This window comes from Rhincodon typus, chromosome 2 (assembly GCF_021869965.1).
Source record: "Rhincodon typus isolate 14 chromosome 2, sRhiTyp1.1, whole genome shotgun sequence".
Taxonomy (NCBI): domain Eukaryota; kingdom Metazoa; phylum Chordata; class Chondrichthyes; order Orectolobiformes; family Rhincodontidae; genus Rhincodon; species Rhincodon typus.
Genome location: NC_063333.1, coordinates 143,951,018 through 143,968,811, shown reverse-complemented (window position 1 = coordinate 143,968,811; position 17,794 = coordinate 143,951,018). Strand labels below are relative to the sequence as shown.

At 41.4% G+C, this 17,794-nt stretch overlaps 1 protein-coding gene across 1 annotated transcript in view; it reads left to right on the top strand.

The window, feature by feature from the left end:
* Positions 1–1,496: 1,496 nt before the first annotated feature.
* The window catches only part of LOC109921415 (PH domain leucine-rich repeat-containing protein phosphatase 1), a 90,899-nt gene continuing 74,601 nt past the window's right edge, over positions 1,497–17,794 (top strand). Inside the window, exon 1 of the mRNA XM_048616212.1 lies at positions 1,497–3,103. Within this exon, the coding sequence (XP_048472169.1) occupies positions 1,711–3,103 (1,393 nt within the window). The 5' untranslated portion in view covers positions 1,497–1,710. The remainder of the gene's footprint in view (positions 3,104–17,794) is intronic.

The following is a 17,794-nucleotide window of genomic DNA, read 5'->3' as shown; positions in this document are numbered from 1 at the left end:
AAGCAGCATCAGATGAGCAGGAAAGCTGACGTTTCGGGTCTGGACCCTTCTTCAGAAAAACTTGTCAGCGATTTTGGCTAAGGTTTAAATATTGGTCGGGCCAGTGGGTGAAATGCTCATTGAAATACGATCCAGATGCAGTACTTTCGATCTGAAAGCTGGTAGATCTGTTTCTTCCCATAGGAAATTTTCGGGTGCAATGCCAGAATAGAATATTCATCAAAATTGAAGGCCGTTGTTCTCGATGCAGTTTGATTCACAAAGAGCTCCGTACGGGGATTATCCAAAGTTTTCCTTCAGCCTATGCAAGTTACCGAAACCGGTTAATATTCCGCGACAGGCCGAAGAGGGTATTCCCAGTGGTAGTGAGGAGCATAATTTCCAGCAGTTGGTACTTTGAGTAATCAATAGTTATGCGAACTTTGCAGACACAAGATTGTGAAGCAAACGGGTTCGGATCCGCTAGGCTGTTTCGGTTTTAGAAATTTCCTCATATTGCCCCGTTCTGCAACAGAAATGTCCTGCTCTCATATCATTAACCACATAATATCGGATATCCGTGGACCGATTTCAAACGCCTCCCCACCGTTTTTTCATTGAACACTTCGCCGGTGGAGGTCGCATGTGCGCAGGCGTCGGGACGAGCGCACCACCTCACGGGAGTTGTAGTTCACTCTTCCCCATCCGACCCAGGGAGACCGACATTCTTGTTTTGGGAAGGACTACAAATCCCGGGGTGCTCTTCGCGCTGCGTTTGTTTCCCCCACCCAATTGGGGGTGAGAGCGGGGGAAGCAAAAGTCTCCTCAACGGCCAGGTCGCGAGAGGACACCACCAACAGCCGCCAACCCCACCTTCCAGAGCGTTTGAATCCCAGCCCTGCGCCCTCGTAATAAAATAAAAGACGATTTTTACTTGTGGTCTTGTTTGACCATAGATATGTTCCATTTTTCGAAAAATGTATATAAATATACATTTATATGTATATCCCCTAAAGATAAGAAAGGTGAAAGAGAGAAAAGGGGGCGGGTGGTGGGAATGAATATTCATGAGAGAAAAGGGGGCGGGTGGCTTAAATGAATATTCATGAGGCACCAGCCGTTGACCGGTATAAGGGGAGGGGAATTGGGGAAGGGGTTGGTTTAAGGTAGATGGGATGACGGAAGGGTTCGGTTTCAGATGGTTGGTAGGGGAGCTTTTGGTTTAAAGTGGAGGGCAGGTTGGGTTTAAGCGATAGTGTAGGGTGCGGAGGGGTCCGTTGAGGGGGCAAGGGGTCGGCTGAGGGGGCGGGGTCAGTTGAAGGGTTTGGGATCGGTTGTGGGGGTGTGGTCGGCCGAGGGGGTGGGGTTCTGTTGTGGGGGGGGGGGGGCTATTGGGACGGGGGGTCAGTTGATGGGGAGAGGTCGGTTGAGGGGGGTGGAGTCGGTTGTAGGGGCGGGGTCTGAATCGTTGATGAGGCTGAGCCCGCCTTCTCCCGCTCAGTGTTGTTCGGCGGCGCTCGAGCGTCTGCTGTTCGTTTATGGCGATAGGAAGCTGGATCTACTGAGGGAGGGAAAAAACCAGTGACACTCCCAAAATGCTGTCATTAGGCCCGAATTCAAGGAGATGAGACGTGTCTCGGACTGGCTTTTGATAAAATAATCCTTCGTGTGTTTTTTATATGTCTGTGTATATTGTGCGCGTGAAACAACAACAAAACTGTTTTGGGGAACATGGAAGCCGCGTTGGTTCGTGATCTCCAGAGAGAGCGCTCGGCTGTTTCGAGGTGTAAAAGCGTGAAAGTGAACGGCTGCGGCAGTACGGTGAGCGCCGAGGAGGTGCAGCGACTGGATTCCTGCAGGGAAGGGGGAGGTGGGTGCAGCGGATCGGGGCAAGTTCCGCTGCCTTCCAGCGCCGCGGCCACCTTGCACCCTCAGCCCAAGCCTGGTAACCGTAGCTGGAACAACAACTCCAACTCCAACTCGCTGCTGTCCAGGAGGAGACTGAGGAGGAACCTCTCGGCCACCTCTTCGTCCGGCCCCGGCCGCAGCTTGGACCGTAGGAAGATGCCGGGCACCAAGCTGACTGCGGCCGACCGGGAGTGGGTCCGAGCCGATGTGCAGAGGGGCTGCCTGCATCTCTACGATAGGCACATGTCCTCCTACCTGAGACCTGTCATCTGCACCCTGGACACCACCGCGGCCGAGGTCGCCGCCAAGTTGCTGCACCCTGGTCGCACAGGGACAGGGTGTATACCAAAGGCAAATGGTGTGGGCATGACCAGCTTGACCCCTTTGGACAACGCTGGCAGTGCCAGATCGGGGACATCAAGGAGCACCGGTGCCAGGCCAGGACGGGGCTCTTTGGTCACGTCGGGACAAACCGAGACATCGAACATCAGATCGTCAGACATTGCTGCTAACAAGCAAGCACAGCCGTACTTGGCTGCTCACGGAAAACCGGGATTGTCACTAGGCACTGCTGCCACTGTTGGCCAACACTTAAATATCGATATTGTCCGTTATGAGAAAGCTAATACCACCCTCGCCCGGTTAGGGACGTCACTGGATAATCAGAACACCACACAAAAAGAAGTAAATACAACGAGTGGCACACAGGTGTACTTAGCACCAGTCACTGCCAGAGATGGACCAAAATCTGATACTGAAATTTACAGGCTTAGGTCTTCATTGAAAAATAATACCAATCAACTGAAATTGTCAAACCATTCTTTCAAATTGATGGCTTTTGAAAATGTTGCTGCTAGACCATCACTGGAAAGCACCAAGGCGCATAATGAAAATGTAAATAGCGATACCATAAATGACACTGTGGTCAAGGTAGAAAGTGTGGACAGATCAGAGTTGAGGAGCGATTCCCTTGCTGGTGAAGGTCGGCTGAAGTCTTCAATTCCTGACACTTTGGGAATGCAGGTGACTGATGGTTTGCTCACCTCAATGGTTTATGTTCAACTTCATGGCGAAACTACCAGAAGGCTGGAGCCACATGAAAACCCCCTTGAAATACAAAATGAGTACCTCTTTAAACTGGGATTCAAAGATCCAAGTAGGGTGCAGGAGGAGGGAATGGATGTTGAAATTGGCTGTCTGATTCGATTTTATGCAGGTATGATTTTTTTAGGTGATATCGATTATTAGCTGTGAACTTCCTTTCCCAAAGCAGAATTGGAATGCTACCTGTTAGCATTGTTAAAATTGATAACTTTTTATAGATTTACTCTCAGCACTAAACTTTTTTTCCTGATGTACTCTGAGACATATTCTGAGAAACATCATTGAATATTTTTACTGTACTTGCAATGACAGTTTAGAATTTTAAAGCAACAAAAACCTTTTGGTTTTTAATTTTATTATTCTTCTAGAAATAAAGGAAAATGGTAGAAAAAGATGTTTGCTTAGCTGCAGTGACTCAGTTTACTGACGTATCTTTTAGACCAGGCAAAATGGAGATTGGGATCACGAATGCAGTTGCAAACGCTGAGATAACAATGGCTACGATGGAACTTGGATGGAGTTATATTAGCTGTACCTCTGCTTTTGTAGGACCTCGGACTCTCAGTTCTCACTGACTGGTCATTGACAATTTTACAGCCTTGAAATAGTGTGACTGTGGGAAAATTTTTGGGAATCACTTTTTTTTTTAAGATAATAGTAGTAGCCATTCTTGCAGGTGGTGAAAAGTGAAACTACAGTCATCTGTAAATGGCAGAAAGGTGAGGACTTATGTTTATAATGTTAGGTACAGTGATTTTAAAAGCACCAACAGTAATTGAAATATTGTTTAACTGACATGAACAAAGTGCTTTAAAGATAGCATTAACATTTACTTCAATAGATGTCGAATATTATAACTGTAACTGTCGAGATTTTAAAAAGAACATGGCACTGATGAAGGCATAAGTGAGTCAGATGTATGTAGTTCTTGTGCAAGTGAATTAAAACCGCCATGAAATTCAAGAGGAACGTTATAGTCCTGTCTGCATTCTTTTCATTTGGATGTGTTGCCTCTTTTGTGTTTGTGTAGTTGGATTGGCATTCAAGAGTGCTTCGAATGTGTTTGTTTTTTAATGCATAGTGCTGTTTCTGTTAAGGATTTAAATAATGCAGTGAAACTGCTTGACTCACTTCCAGAATATGCTACACAAAAGGTGCTAGTGCTGAGGATAGCTGACAACACTGGTGACTACTCTGAGCTTTATTGTCACTACAGATGGTTATTACGTTCTTCCCAATGCACAAAAACACTTCCTCCTACATGATCAGTGATCTTGTGCTTTGCATGATAACATGACAATCTCCTTTGTACTTGTATCAGGTTTATTCGCAATATTTATAATTTGTGCCATATCTGGCTTGCGAATGTGCTGTGAAAGCAATTAATGTGCTTAATGTGTGATGTTATTGAGCTAATCTTTTTGCATGCTTGCTTTTTCATGATCGAGCGTAAACGAAATATTTCAGTTTACCAGACCATGTCCTATAACTGCACCAGTATTACAACAGAATCACAGAATTGCTGTGGTGCTGGAGGCCATTTGGCCCATCGTGCCAGCACCAGTTCTATTACCTAGTGCCAATCTCCTGCCTTTTCCCCATATGCATGCACACTATTTCTAGTAAAATAATCATCCATGTTAAAGATGCTATATAAATCCAAGTAATTAATAATGTGATGACTTATAAGTGTGTAGTTTGTAAAGTATACTGAGGAATTATATGATTAAATAAATTCATACTATTCATCCAAATACAGATTATCCAAATTGGTTAGATGTGCTTCTGAACAGTTCTTGTATATAATTTTCTTGCGTAATTATAACATTCCTTTCAGAACGCCATTCGTTATAGTGAGGCATGTCTGTTTGGTTCTATCATGGGATCACCAATAATTTTTCGTGAAACTGAGGGATGGGGTGGGTGTTTTGTCTCCCTTTGCATGGGTGCTGTTGTTTCCTTCCACAGTCCAAAGTAATGCAGGTTAGGTGGATTGGCAATGCTAAATTGCCACATAATGTACAGGTCAGGTGGATTAGACATTGTAAATATGGTGTTATGGGGGTAGGGTGGGGTTCTGGGTCTGATTGGGACAGACTCAACGGGTCTCTTTCTGCACGCTAGAAATTCTATGTATAGCTCTTCCAAGGACATATGAATATATTTTTCACTAAGTTCTGAAATGCCAGTGAATAACTGTGTGAAAAATTGTCCACATCTTTTAAAGCCTTGAGTGCTTAATAGGTTTGGTAATTATTTTATGATAGTACATCAATTATATTTTAAATAATTGTGGTTTAATGTACAATGGCATTTAAACCAATACAGAGTGGGTTATCTGAATTATCATTTACCTGAAAGAATGTGCGTCCCTAACTGCAGACCAGTAGGATAGCAAAAAGCACATTATATTTTAAATGTGGTTATTGTAGTATAATATAGCCAATATTTCGGTGAATGAGTGGTTAATCCGTTGAACAGATTTCCTAAGGACCAGTTAGTAGAGATATTTAGAAATGTGAGTTGATTTATTTTCAAAAATTAAATTTTGGATATAGTCTTTGAGAGATTTGAGACCTGTTATGTGGTGAGTGTAGCATGCTTGGGAGGGCAAGTGACTTTCGTTCTCCACCACTTGGGATTTTCTTGGCCTCGTGTTTAGGTCTATTGTAGATTAATTGAAAGAGTTATGACTATAGGAATCAATTTCTATTATTGTCTATTATCCACTGGGATGACAACGTAAACGAGATGAATGTCTTTTTTGTCTGACAATTTTCTTTTATTTTGTGTGGTGTGTATTAGTGCTATCTAGCTGTTTAAGGGCCTTTGGTCTTGGGTTTGAATCTTATAAAATGCTCAATAATTCAAGTATGTGATTAAAAATTCCACTAAAAGCTACAGATGGTAAAGACATACAGGCAACTGCAACTTTAGGAATAACACTTGTTGGTATTTGTCTATTGCTTTCAACGAAATGCTGTTTATATAACAGTTGTCTGCAATTACACTTGTGGTAATGTGAAAAGATTACTTGTTTCATCATGGATATTTGAGTATTTAGAGTCATAGAGATGTACAGCACAGAAACAGACTCTTTGGTCCAACTTATCCAGGATGACCAGATATCCTAAATTAATCTAGTCCCATTTGTCAGCGTTTGGCCCATATCCCTCTAAACTCTCCCTATTCATATACGCATCCAGGCGCCTTTTAAATGTTGTAGTTGTACCAGCCTCCACCACCTCCTCTGGCAGCCCATTCCATACATGCAGCACCCTCTGTATGAAAAGGTTGCCACTTAGGCCCTGTTTAAATCTTTCCCCTCTCATCTTAACCCTATGTTCTCCAGTTTTAGTCTCCTCTACCCTGGGAAAAAGACCTTGGCTATTCACCCTATCCATGCCCCTCATGATTTTATAAACCTCTATAAGGTCACCCCTTAGCTTCTGACACTTCAGGGGAAAAAATCCTCAGCCTAATCAGTCTCTCTCTATAGCTCAAACCCGCCAACTCTGGCAACATCTTTGGAAATCTTTTCTGAGCCCTTCCAAGTTTCACAACATCTTTTCTGTTGCAGGAAGACCAGAATTGAATGCAGTATCCTAAAAGTGGCCTATTCCATGTCTTGTACAGCCTCAACATGACCTCCCAATTCCTATACTCAATGCGCTGACCAATAAAGGCAAGCATACCAACTGCCTTCTTCACCACCCTGTCTATCTGTGACTCCACTTTCAAGAACTATGAACCTGCACCCGAAGGTCTGTTTGGCAACACTCCCCAGGACCTTAACCATTAAAAATACAAGTCCTGCCCTGATTTGCCTTACCAAAATGCAGCACCTCCTATTTATCTAAATTAAACTTCACCTGCCACTCCTTGGCCCATTGGTCCATTTGATCAAGGTCCCATTGTAGTCTGAGATAACTTTCTTCACTGTCCACTGCACCACCAATTTTGGTGTCATCTACAGACTTACTAACTATTCCTCCTTTATTCACATCCAAATCATTTATTTCAATGACAAAAAGCAGTGGACCCAACACTGATCCTTGTGGCAAACCACTGGTCACAAGCCTCCAGTCCGAAAAGCAACCCTCTGCCGCCACTCAGTCTCCTACCTTCAAGCCAATTTTGTATCCAAATGGCTAGCCCTCTCTGGATTCCAGGTGATCTCACCTTGCTAACCAGTCTACCATGTGGAACCTTGTCAAATGCTTGCTGAAGTCCATGCAGACAGCGTCCACCGCTCTGTCTTCATCAGTATCCTTTGTCACCTCTTTAATACGCAATCAAATTTGTGAGACACAATCTCCCAAGCACAAACTTATGTTGACTATCCCTAATCAGTCCTTGCCTTTCCAAATACATGTAAATCCTGTCCCTCAGAGTCCCTTCCAACAACTTATCCACCACTGACGTGAGGCTCACTGGTCTATCGTTCCCCGGCTTTGCCCTGCCTCTTTTCTTAAATTATGGCACCGCATTAGCCAACCTCCAGACTTCTGGCACCTCAACAAGGGGCTCAGCAATCACTTTCCTAGCTTCCCACAAACTTCTGGGATACACCTGATCTTGTTATTTGACTGCTGTCAGCTAGCAAGACAATATGGTTTGTTTCACATATTTATTTCAGTGAGTTGGATCATGTGCTAACTTTATGCTGTACAAATCACTTTTGTGTGTAAATCACTGAACATTTGCACTTTGTGTACACATATGGAACTTCAGTGACCATATCATATTGTTTCCCTTTTCAAAGGTATGAATGTAAACAAATGCAATTTTGTCATTGTACAGTCTACCAGAGATTAGTGCCATTTGTTTTTGCCGAAAGGTACAATGAAAAAGTGGCTTGGCAAATGTTCTGAAATTAAAATCTGACATGTCTAGAATTAGGGAGCCACAAAATGTGTACTTCTATTATGGGAGAAGGAAGATAGTGTTCTTTCTCCTTGGTTAAGTAGTGGTGTTAGTTTTTGTTGTTGCAGAGCTTGGTACTGTTAAGATCTTCAGTGTGCTTGTTATCACACGAGATGACTATACTGATGTAGTCACCAGTTTTCTGTCAGTTGTGTGGTGTAATGACAATATTCCTTTGAAAAATACAACAAAATGAACAGCCATTAGAAATAATTCTTAATTGTGTTTTCTGTCTTTGCATGACTTTATTTGATTATCCTCTCATTTCTAATATCAGCATTAATGGTTTTCTCGTATCAATCTTTTGTTTAAGCTTCTTTTGAGTTTTAAAAGCATTCATGTATATCAACATGAAGTTGTTCTTTATAATTGTGTTTTACAAGAGCTTCACATTTGGCAATTAAGAGCGGCAATGTTAACAACCTGAAACTTTAAATGAAAGATCACTTTGAAGACCCATACTGCTTCCAGTAGCCAGTCCAATGTTCCCACAGCAACATGAGGTTGTACTCAGCTCTGTATTCTCAATTCAGCACCTCCTATCTGAGAAAATTGTCCATGTCAGCCACGTTTTCATGTGCTATTGCATTATAGACTTGCAATGCAATTTTCTTATAAAACAAAATCATGGCAGTTTATGTTTTGAGTGCACTTGTGTATAGAATGTACTCTTAAAATGCAAATTAATTAATGATTGATTAGTAACTCTACCGTGTGCTTTTTAACAGAGCATGTTCTAAACTATCTTGGAAATTTTCCCTGTCAACTGGCAACTTGTACTTAGTGTTAATCTGTGCACTCCTTACCAGTGTTGTAATAAGCAATTTGGTTCAATACATGGTTAAGTAAAGATACTTCTAATTATGCATATGCTTTTATGTAATCTGAAATGTAAGCAAATTAATTCACAGTCACTACTTCCCCACCAGCCCCCTCTTTCTCTTCCACTCCCAATATTTCCCAAAAGTATTTGTTATGTATTACAGATTATATATAAGCAGATGAATTAGGAACAGGGGAAAGCCATTCAGCCCCTCAAGCCTATTCTGCCATTCAGTAAGATCCTACTGGTCTGCTTGTAACCTCAAACCCACATTCTCACTTATCCCGATAACTTGTTTAACAAGAATCTCCTTCTGTGTTAAAAATATTGAAGAACCCTGTTTCCACCACCTTTTCAGGAAATACTTGACCCTCCGAGGAAAATTTTGCTTAATTTCTGTTTTAAATGGGAGGCCTCTGATTTTTAAGTGATGATGTCCTGGTTCTACATTCTCTCACAAGAGGAAACATCCTCTCCACGCATACCCTGTCAAGACACCTCAGGATCTTTTGTGTTTCAATCCAGTCATTTCTTACTCTTAACTCCAGTGTATACATGCCTAATCCAATCTTTCCACATAAGAAAACCTGACCATTTAAGGTATTAGTCTGGTAAACCGTCTCTGAACTGTCTCCAATGCAGCTATATCCTTCCTTGAATAAGGTAGCCAGTACTGTGTATGATAACTGTAGATGCGGTCTCACCAGTGCCCTGTATAACTGAAGCCTAACCTCTCTTCTAGTTACATTAGTTTAAGTAGCTTTTCATAGTCTATGACTACATTTTAAACAAAAATGCTTCTGGAAATGTAGCAGTGTCCTATGTTATCGTTCTTCCTATTGTACAAAACAATTGTCATTTGGCATATTTAGTGGGGGTAAAATCATAACTTTTCAAAAAAAAGATCAGAAATTTAGAACTTAGGTTCCAATATCTGTTATCAAATCCAGTCAGTTTTGACTGAAGAATTTGTGTTTTTGCACAAACTAATTAAAAATGTTATGTGTTCTTAAAGCTTCTAGATACTTTTAATCAAAGTCAGATGCATGCTTCTTGATTCTGCAGCAAACAGTTAATATTCAGAGATTCAAACTGACTCGCTTCCTTTGAGCTAACATAGTCCCCAAGGAACTATTTTTTTCCAGCCTAATTAGCCATTGCAACTGACATAACTTGAGCGTACCTGCTTAATCTTCTGTGGTGTTTGTAAATATCATGGGGATCTGTAATTACCTGACTCTGTGCTGCCAATGCTTTTGGTTATAAGCTGGAGAACAGGAATTTCAATTAGCTGTATCTAATAGCAGATATGCAACAAGAGCAACTTGCACGGGAAATGTAAAAGTTTAAAGTTTGTGCTGCATCAAAGATTACATTATAGGCAGGGTGACCGAAAGCTTGGCCAAAGATGTAGTCAAAGGGAAATCTTAAAGGAGAAAAGCTATAGGAATAAAAATTGCTATAGGAAGGATGTTATTAAACTGGAAAGAGTGCATAAGAAACTTACTAGGATGTTGACAGGACTCGGGGGACTGAGTTATGGGGAGAGGTTGGCCAAGCTCGAACTTTTTTTTTTAAGGGCATGGGAGACTGAAGGCGGGGTGGGGGGAGAATCTTATAGAAGTGTATAACATCATGAGAGGTGTGGAGAGGATGCATGCACTCAGTCTTTTTCCCAGGGTTGGGGAGTCGAGGACTAGGATGGCATCATTTTAAGGTAAGAGGGGAAAGAATAAATGGTATCCCGGGGGACAGCTTTTTTACACAGAGTGGTACGCATATGGAATGAGCTGTCAGTGGAAGTCGTTGAGACGAGTACATTAACAACATATAAAAGGCATTTGGATGAATACGTGGACAGGAAAGTTTTAGAAGGATATGGGCCAAGTGCAGGGAAATGGGGTTAGCATAGCTGGACATTTTTGGTCGGCATGGACCCATTTGGGCCGAAGGGGCCTGTCTCCATGCTGTAGGACTCTATGACTCTAGGTAAAGGGACAGCCAGAAAATGGGAAGCCTTCAAAAATGAGATAACGTGAGTTCAGAGACAGTATGTTCCTGTTATGGTGTAGGAAATGCTGAATGACTAGAGAAATTGAGGTTTTGGTCGAGAATAAGAAGGAAGCTTATGTCAGGTAAATTTCGAGTGAATCCGTACAAGAGTATAAAGGCAGTAGGAGTGTACTTAAGAAAGAAATCAGGAGGGCAAAAATGGGACATGAGGTAGCTTTGGCAAATAGGGTTAAGGAGAATCTAAAGAGATTCTACAAATACATTAAGGACAAAAGAGTAACTAGGGAGCGAATCAGGCTCCTTAAAGATCAACAAGGCCACCAATGTGTGGAACCACAGGAGATGGGGAGATACTAAACTAGTATTTTGCATCAGTGTTTACTGTGGGGAAGGATACGCAGGTTGAGAATGTGGGAAATAAATAATGACGTCTTGAAAAATGTCCATATTAAAGAGGAGTTGGTGCTGGATGTCTTAAAATGCATCAAGGTGGATAAATCCCTGGGACCTGATCAGGTGTATCCTAGAACTCTAGGAAGCTAGGGAAGTGATTGTTGGGCCCCTTGCTGAGATATTTGTATCATTGATAGTCACGGGTGAGGTGCTGGAACACCTGGAGCTTGGCTAACATGGTGCCACTATTTAAGAAAGATGGTAGGAAAAGCCAGGGAACTATAGACCAGTGAGCCTGACATCTGTGGTGGGCAAGTTGTTGGAGGGCACCCTGAAGGACAGAACTTTTATATATTTGGAAAGGCAAGGACTGATTAGGAATAGTCAACGTGGCTTTGTGTGTGGGGAATTGTGTCTCACTAATTTGATTGAGTTTTTTGAAAAATTATCAAAGAGGATTGATGAGGGCATTGTGGTGGACCTGATCTATATGGAATTCAGTAAGGCGTTTGACAAGGTTCCTCGTGGTAGACTGTTCAACAAGGTTAGATCACACGGAATAGCGGGAGAAACAGCTATTTGGATACAGAACTGGCTTGAAGGTAGGAGACAGAGGGTGGTGATGGAGGGTTGCTTTTCAGACTTGAGGCCTGTGACCAGCTGTGTGCCACAAGGATAGGTCCTGGATCCACTGCTTTTCATCATTTAAATAAAGATTTGGTGAACATAGGAGCTTTGGTTAGTAAGTTTGCAGATAGCACCAAAATTGGAGGTGTGGTGGACAGTGAAGAAGGTTACGTCAGAGTAGAATGCAATCTTCATCAGATGGGCCAATGGGCCAAGGAGTGGCAGATGGAGTTTAATTTAGATAAATGTGAGGTACTGCATTTTGGAAAGGCAAATCAGGGCAGGACTTATACACCTAATGGTAAGGTCCTGGGGAGTGTGGCTGAACAAAGAGACCTTGGAGAGTACGTTCATAGTTCCTTAAAGTTGGAGTCGCAGGTAGATAGGAGAGGCAAGAAGGCATTTGGTATGCTTGCCTATATAGGACACTGCATTGAGTATAGGAGTTGGGAGGTCATGTTGTGGCTGTACAGGACATTGGTTAGGCCACTATTGGAATACTGCATGCACTTCTGGTCTCCCTGCTATCGGAAGGATGTTGAGAAACTTGAAAGAGCTCAGAAAAGATTTACAAGGATGTTGCCAGGTTTGGAGGGTTTAGCTGTAGGGAGAGGCTGAATAGGTTGGAGCTATTTTCCCCGGAGCATCGGAGGCTGAGGGGTGACCTTATAGAGGTTTACAAAGTCATGAGGGGCATGGATAGAGTAAATAGACAAGGTCTTTTCCTCAGGGTGGGGGAGTCCAAAACTGGAGGGCATAGGTTTAAGGTGAGAGGGGAAAGATATAAAAGAGACCTAAGGAGCAACTTTTTCACGCAGAGGGTGGTGCGTGTATGAAATGAGCTGCCAGAGGAAGTGGTGGAGGCTGGTACAATTACAGCATTTAAAAGGCATCTGGATGTGTTTATGAATAGGAAGGATTTAGGGGGATATGGACCAAATGGTGGCAAATGAGACTAGATTTTTTAGGCTATCTGGTCACATGGACAAGTGGACCAAAGGGTCTGTTTCCTTGCTGTAAATCTCCATGACTGTATGAGGCTATAAGAGAGAGATGGCAATGTACAGGGGTTTAGGGAGAAGATTCAAGGACATGGAGGATATGCATCTAAAGTCACACTGGCGAATGGTGAATATGGAGGCTGGTATTAGCGGTTTGAGTCATAGGAATACAAGACTTTGGAGCATGGCAAAGTTAGTTACGAAGGGATGCATTATGAAGAAATTTAAGCCTGAGAATGAGAATTTTAAATTTGTGATGCTGGGACAATGTAAACCATTGGAGGTCAGCACTTGGCAGGTAAATGGGACTTGGTGAGTAATAAGTTACAGATAGTAGAACATTTGGTGAACTGTGGCTGATGAGAGACTGACTCATAGAAGATTGTAATCTTTTGGTCTGAAAGTGACAAAAACATTGTTGAAGTTTCAGTGGTAGAGGGGTTGAGGTAGGTATAGAAGTAGGTAATCTTGCAGGGATGGCAGTAGCTAGTGTTTTAGGATTGTAGAATTTGGAGTTGGAAGCTGAGTCTGAGGTTTATTGGGATACCAGAGTAGCAAGCATTCTAGTTCAGCCTTGGGCAGTGGCTTGGAGAGGCATAGATGTGGGAGCAATGATGTGGAGTTTGTGACAGAGGCTGAAAATTATAGCTGCCTTAGAAATCCATTAATGGATTCCAGATTAATTATTTTTATTCAGAATTGAACTAAAAGCTCTAAACATTCCTAACCTGCCTGTTTGAATTAATTTTTCGTGCACAGAATGTAAAACAGAAGGAATGACCGGAGGAATCCTGATGAACTGTATGCACATGACATTACTGACCATCTCCATATTCTTTAAAAACCGAAAGAACTGCAGATGCTGTAAATCAGGAACAAAAACAAAGTTGCTGGAGTAGCTCAGCAGGTCTGGCAGCATCTGTGAAGGAAAAAACAATTAATGTTTGGGGTCTGGTGACGTCTCAGGTTCTGAGGAAGAGTCACCGGACCCGAAACGTTAACTTCACAGATTCTGCCAGACCTGCTGAGCTTCTCCAGCAACTTTGTTTTTGTATCTCCATATTCTTTGGCTGGTTCCAGGCCAATTCTATGATGCTTAAAACAAAGGTTGCTTTCCAGCAAGTCATGGCAGTAGCTTGGATGCTTTAAGGGGTAAAATTCTCAATGTCATTCTTTTTTGAACTTCTATTTGCAGGTGTATTTCTGTGAATTCTGATCTTGTTTGTTCATGCCTTGATTTTGTATTTGAGTTTCAGCTAGCCTGATTTTTAAAATCTTCATTGGGTACCAATTTCACCATGTCTAGCATATAACCATAGTTCTTTGTCATACCCTTTGTTTTGGCTGTGTTTTCTTTTTTTTTTTGTTTTCTTTTTTTTTTGTTTTCATTCAAAAATGTTTTATGTGCTTGTTTCTCACACTCCTGTTCCATATTTGTTGTTTATACATACTTTTCCACCTTCTGGGGTTATGAAAAAGATTTGTTTTCAACCTAGCCTGTTCCCTTACATAATTTTCCAGATTTTGTTCCCTCTTTAATTAGCCTGTTGGATTGGTTTTTATTTTGTTTCCCAGAACATTACATGGCTTCTGTGTAGGCAATGTGTGGGCGATCAAAGCAAACATTATTGGCAGGATTTTAAAATGGACACTTGCATTGGCTATAGGGGACAGTTAGTTCAGTTGGCTGGACGACTGGTTTGTAATACAGAGTGATGCGAACAGCGTGGGTTCAATCCCTGAACTGGCTGAGGTTACCATGAAGGATTCATCTTCTCAACCTCCCTCCTTGCCTGAGGCATAGTATCTCTCCTGAACCTCAGGTTAAATCACCACCAGTCGACACTTGGAGACAACAGGACTATGGTGTGGTAAAACTATAGTGACTTTACCTAAAAGGGAAGGGATGGCTTGGTGGTATTCTCGTTAGACTATTAATGTAGAAACTCAGCTAATGTTCTGGGAACTGGGATTTGAATCCCGCCACAGCAGATGGTGGAATTTGATTCAATTTTTTTAAAAATGTGAGATTAAGAATCTACTGATGACCATGAAACCATTGATTGTCACAAAAACCCACTTGGCTCACTAATGTCCTTCAGGGAAGGAAATCTGCCATCCTCATCTGTTCTGGCCTACATGTGACTCTACATCCACAGCAATGTATCATTGACTCTGAACTGCCTCTTAGTAGGCCACTCAGTTCTATCAATTGCTGCAAAGTCTCATGTGTACTGCAGTGGTTCAAGAAAGCAGCTTGTCACCTGCTTCTCAACGGTGACTAGGAGTGGGCAGTAAATGCTGGCCAGCCAGTGACGCCCATGTCCCATGAGTGAATTTAAAAAATGTGATGACCTCATCTATTATCCCAATAAGACACAATGTAATAAAAAATATTAAGGCAGATATTTCATTTTAATATTGTATGTTTTTGGGTAGTAATCGTGTGCCAAAACCTGTATGTCTGTGTAGGACATCTCCACTATTATGAATTAGCCTAAACAGGGAGAAAACCCTTTTAGTTTGTTTGAGCACAGGATCTATCAAGCTACAATAAATGGCTGGGATTTAAAAACTATCTGGTAAATTTCGAGAAAGACAAAATTGCTAGAGAAACTCAGCCAGCCTGGCAGCATCTGTGGAGAGAAAGCAAAGTTAACTTCCAGTCCAGTGAGCCTTCTTCAGAATGGCAGAAGGGTCACTGAACTGGAAATGTTAACTTGGCTTTCTCTCCACAGAACTGCCGGACCTGCTGAATTTCTACAGCAATTTGTTTTTATTTCCGGATTGCCAGCATCTCTAATTCTTTGTTTTATTTGATAAATAAAATACCTCAGGTAACAAGCTCACCTGTGATGTTTACATCTGCAAGTACTCCAATGAAGTCATGATTTAAATTAAGCTTTTTCTAAATCAAAAATGAAACTTCTAACTGCATGAAAATGACTGAATCCCTTTAAATAAACTGATTTGAAATCCTTGTTGAGTCTTTGCTGATTTGTCACAAAGTTTGTAATGTTGCAGTAGGAGCTATCCAGTATCTCTCTTTTAAAATAAATTAAATCTTTAAACTTTTATTCAAGATTTTGCCTGTACAATGGGTAGATTCATTCAAATAAGATTTGCTGACCATTAGGGTGAAGATTTTATTGTCTTTTCAACACAGTTGTGTGGACCAGTAACTTTGTATCTTGCAATTTATTTCATCAATATAGTTTTCTTCCACTTTCTTGTCATCGTGTTCTCTCCTTCCACCTTTGTACTCGATAACTGCAGCCTTGTTAAGTAGTTGTTTCTACTTTCTCGAAAAAGCTGTTTGGACTTCTGTTCTATTAATAGTAACTATCTTGTACTAATGCCCAAATCCACCAAATGTGTTCCAAATAGTTATCAGGCATATGTACTTACCAGAGAGCTTTCAAATTCTAGCCACTTATTTATTAAATAGTCGTTTTGCTCAGTTCCTCCCTTCCATCTTCTGATTTATAGCTAATACTGGAATTCTTTTTATATATTCTATCTTAAGGGCAATTAGGGAGAGGACATATCTGCCCTTTCTACAACATAGGAATGAATAACAAAACCTTGACTGAGGGATACATGGCAAGAACCACCCTGACCTGTTAATGCTGTGGATTTTTTTTTTATATATGCGCTGAACTGGTAAATGGGATCTCCCTAATTCAGAGGACAGAACCTCTAACAGGACTGAAGTCAATTATCAGCCTAGATTACAAGCTCAAATCTCAGACCAGAGTTTCACCCGAAAATACTGTCATTGTAAACTTGAATTTTCTTTCATTCTTGATGAAAAATCTTAATTTAGATAAGCAGTACTATGCCAATTTTAATATAAAGTTTCAACTTAATTTAACCTGCCAAACAGCATATGGAAGCCTACAAATGACTATTAGAAATATGGAATCCTATGGCAGAAACATAGTTGGGGTTTTCTCCAAATCAGTAACAAACATCAGTAGAAATGGTCTTGTATGATGTACTGGAAATTTGGGGGATAAGTGACCTATGAAGAGAAAGCCCATAAAATTCCCAGCACTGCTTTCTTGAAAATATGTGCAAGTTTTTCTCAGGAGCTTATCTTTATATAGTACCTTCACACCACAAAATGTCAAGAGTTTTGCAGGATCATTATGAAATAAAGTTTAATGCCAGTCATGTAAGATATATTAGGTCTGATGGCAAAAGCATTAAACAAAAATGAAGATTTTAAGTTTTTTTGTAAAGGAGAGTGGTGAGGTGGAAAGCGATACTGAGGGAATTGCAAAGCTTGGGGTCTGGATAACAGAAGGCATGACCACCAATTTTGGATGCGCAAGAGGCAAGAATTAGAAAAGGTGAGATATCTCAGGAGTTTGGGGTTGGAGGAAAATAACCATATAGGGTCAACCCCGTGAAGGGATTTGAAAACATGAGAAGAAAATGAACTTTAAAATCAAGATGTTGCTTGACCAGAAGCCAGTGTAGGTCAGGAAGTACTGGATTGATAGGGGTATGGAACTCTCAACACTTTAATTAAATTTTATTTTACCATGATAACAAATGCAGTAAGTTAGTTGTCTGCCGTTTGGGGACAGAAGCACAAATTAATTTAGCAGCAGTTTCAGTGCGGTCAGAATATTGGTCGGGCTACTTATTTGTAGAACTATCTGCAAGGATCTGCCCCCATCTCAAATTATGTCTTAATTATAATCTTCACAAAGCCATTAGGGATGCCAAGAGACAATATCACACTGAACTGGAGTCCCAGACTAATAACATGAACATTTTGACTGTGGCGAGGCTTACACGATATAACGTGCTACGAAACAAAGTCAAGTAGAATCACTGGCAACAATGCAGCCCTCCCTCATGAGCTCAATGCATTCTTTGCCCCTGTTTAACAAAAGGTCAGTGAAATGATGTCACCTGCCTTGCGTGCACCTGTACCCACGGTCACCTCGCAGATGTCAGATTGGTCGTCTTGAAAGCGAGCCTACGGAAAGCGACTGGCCCGGATGGA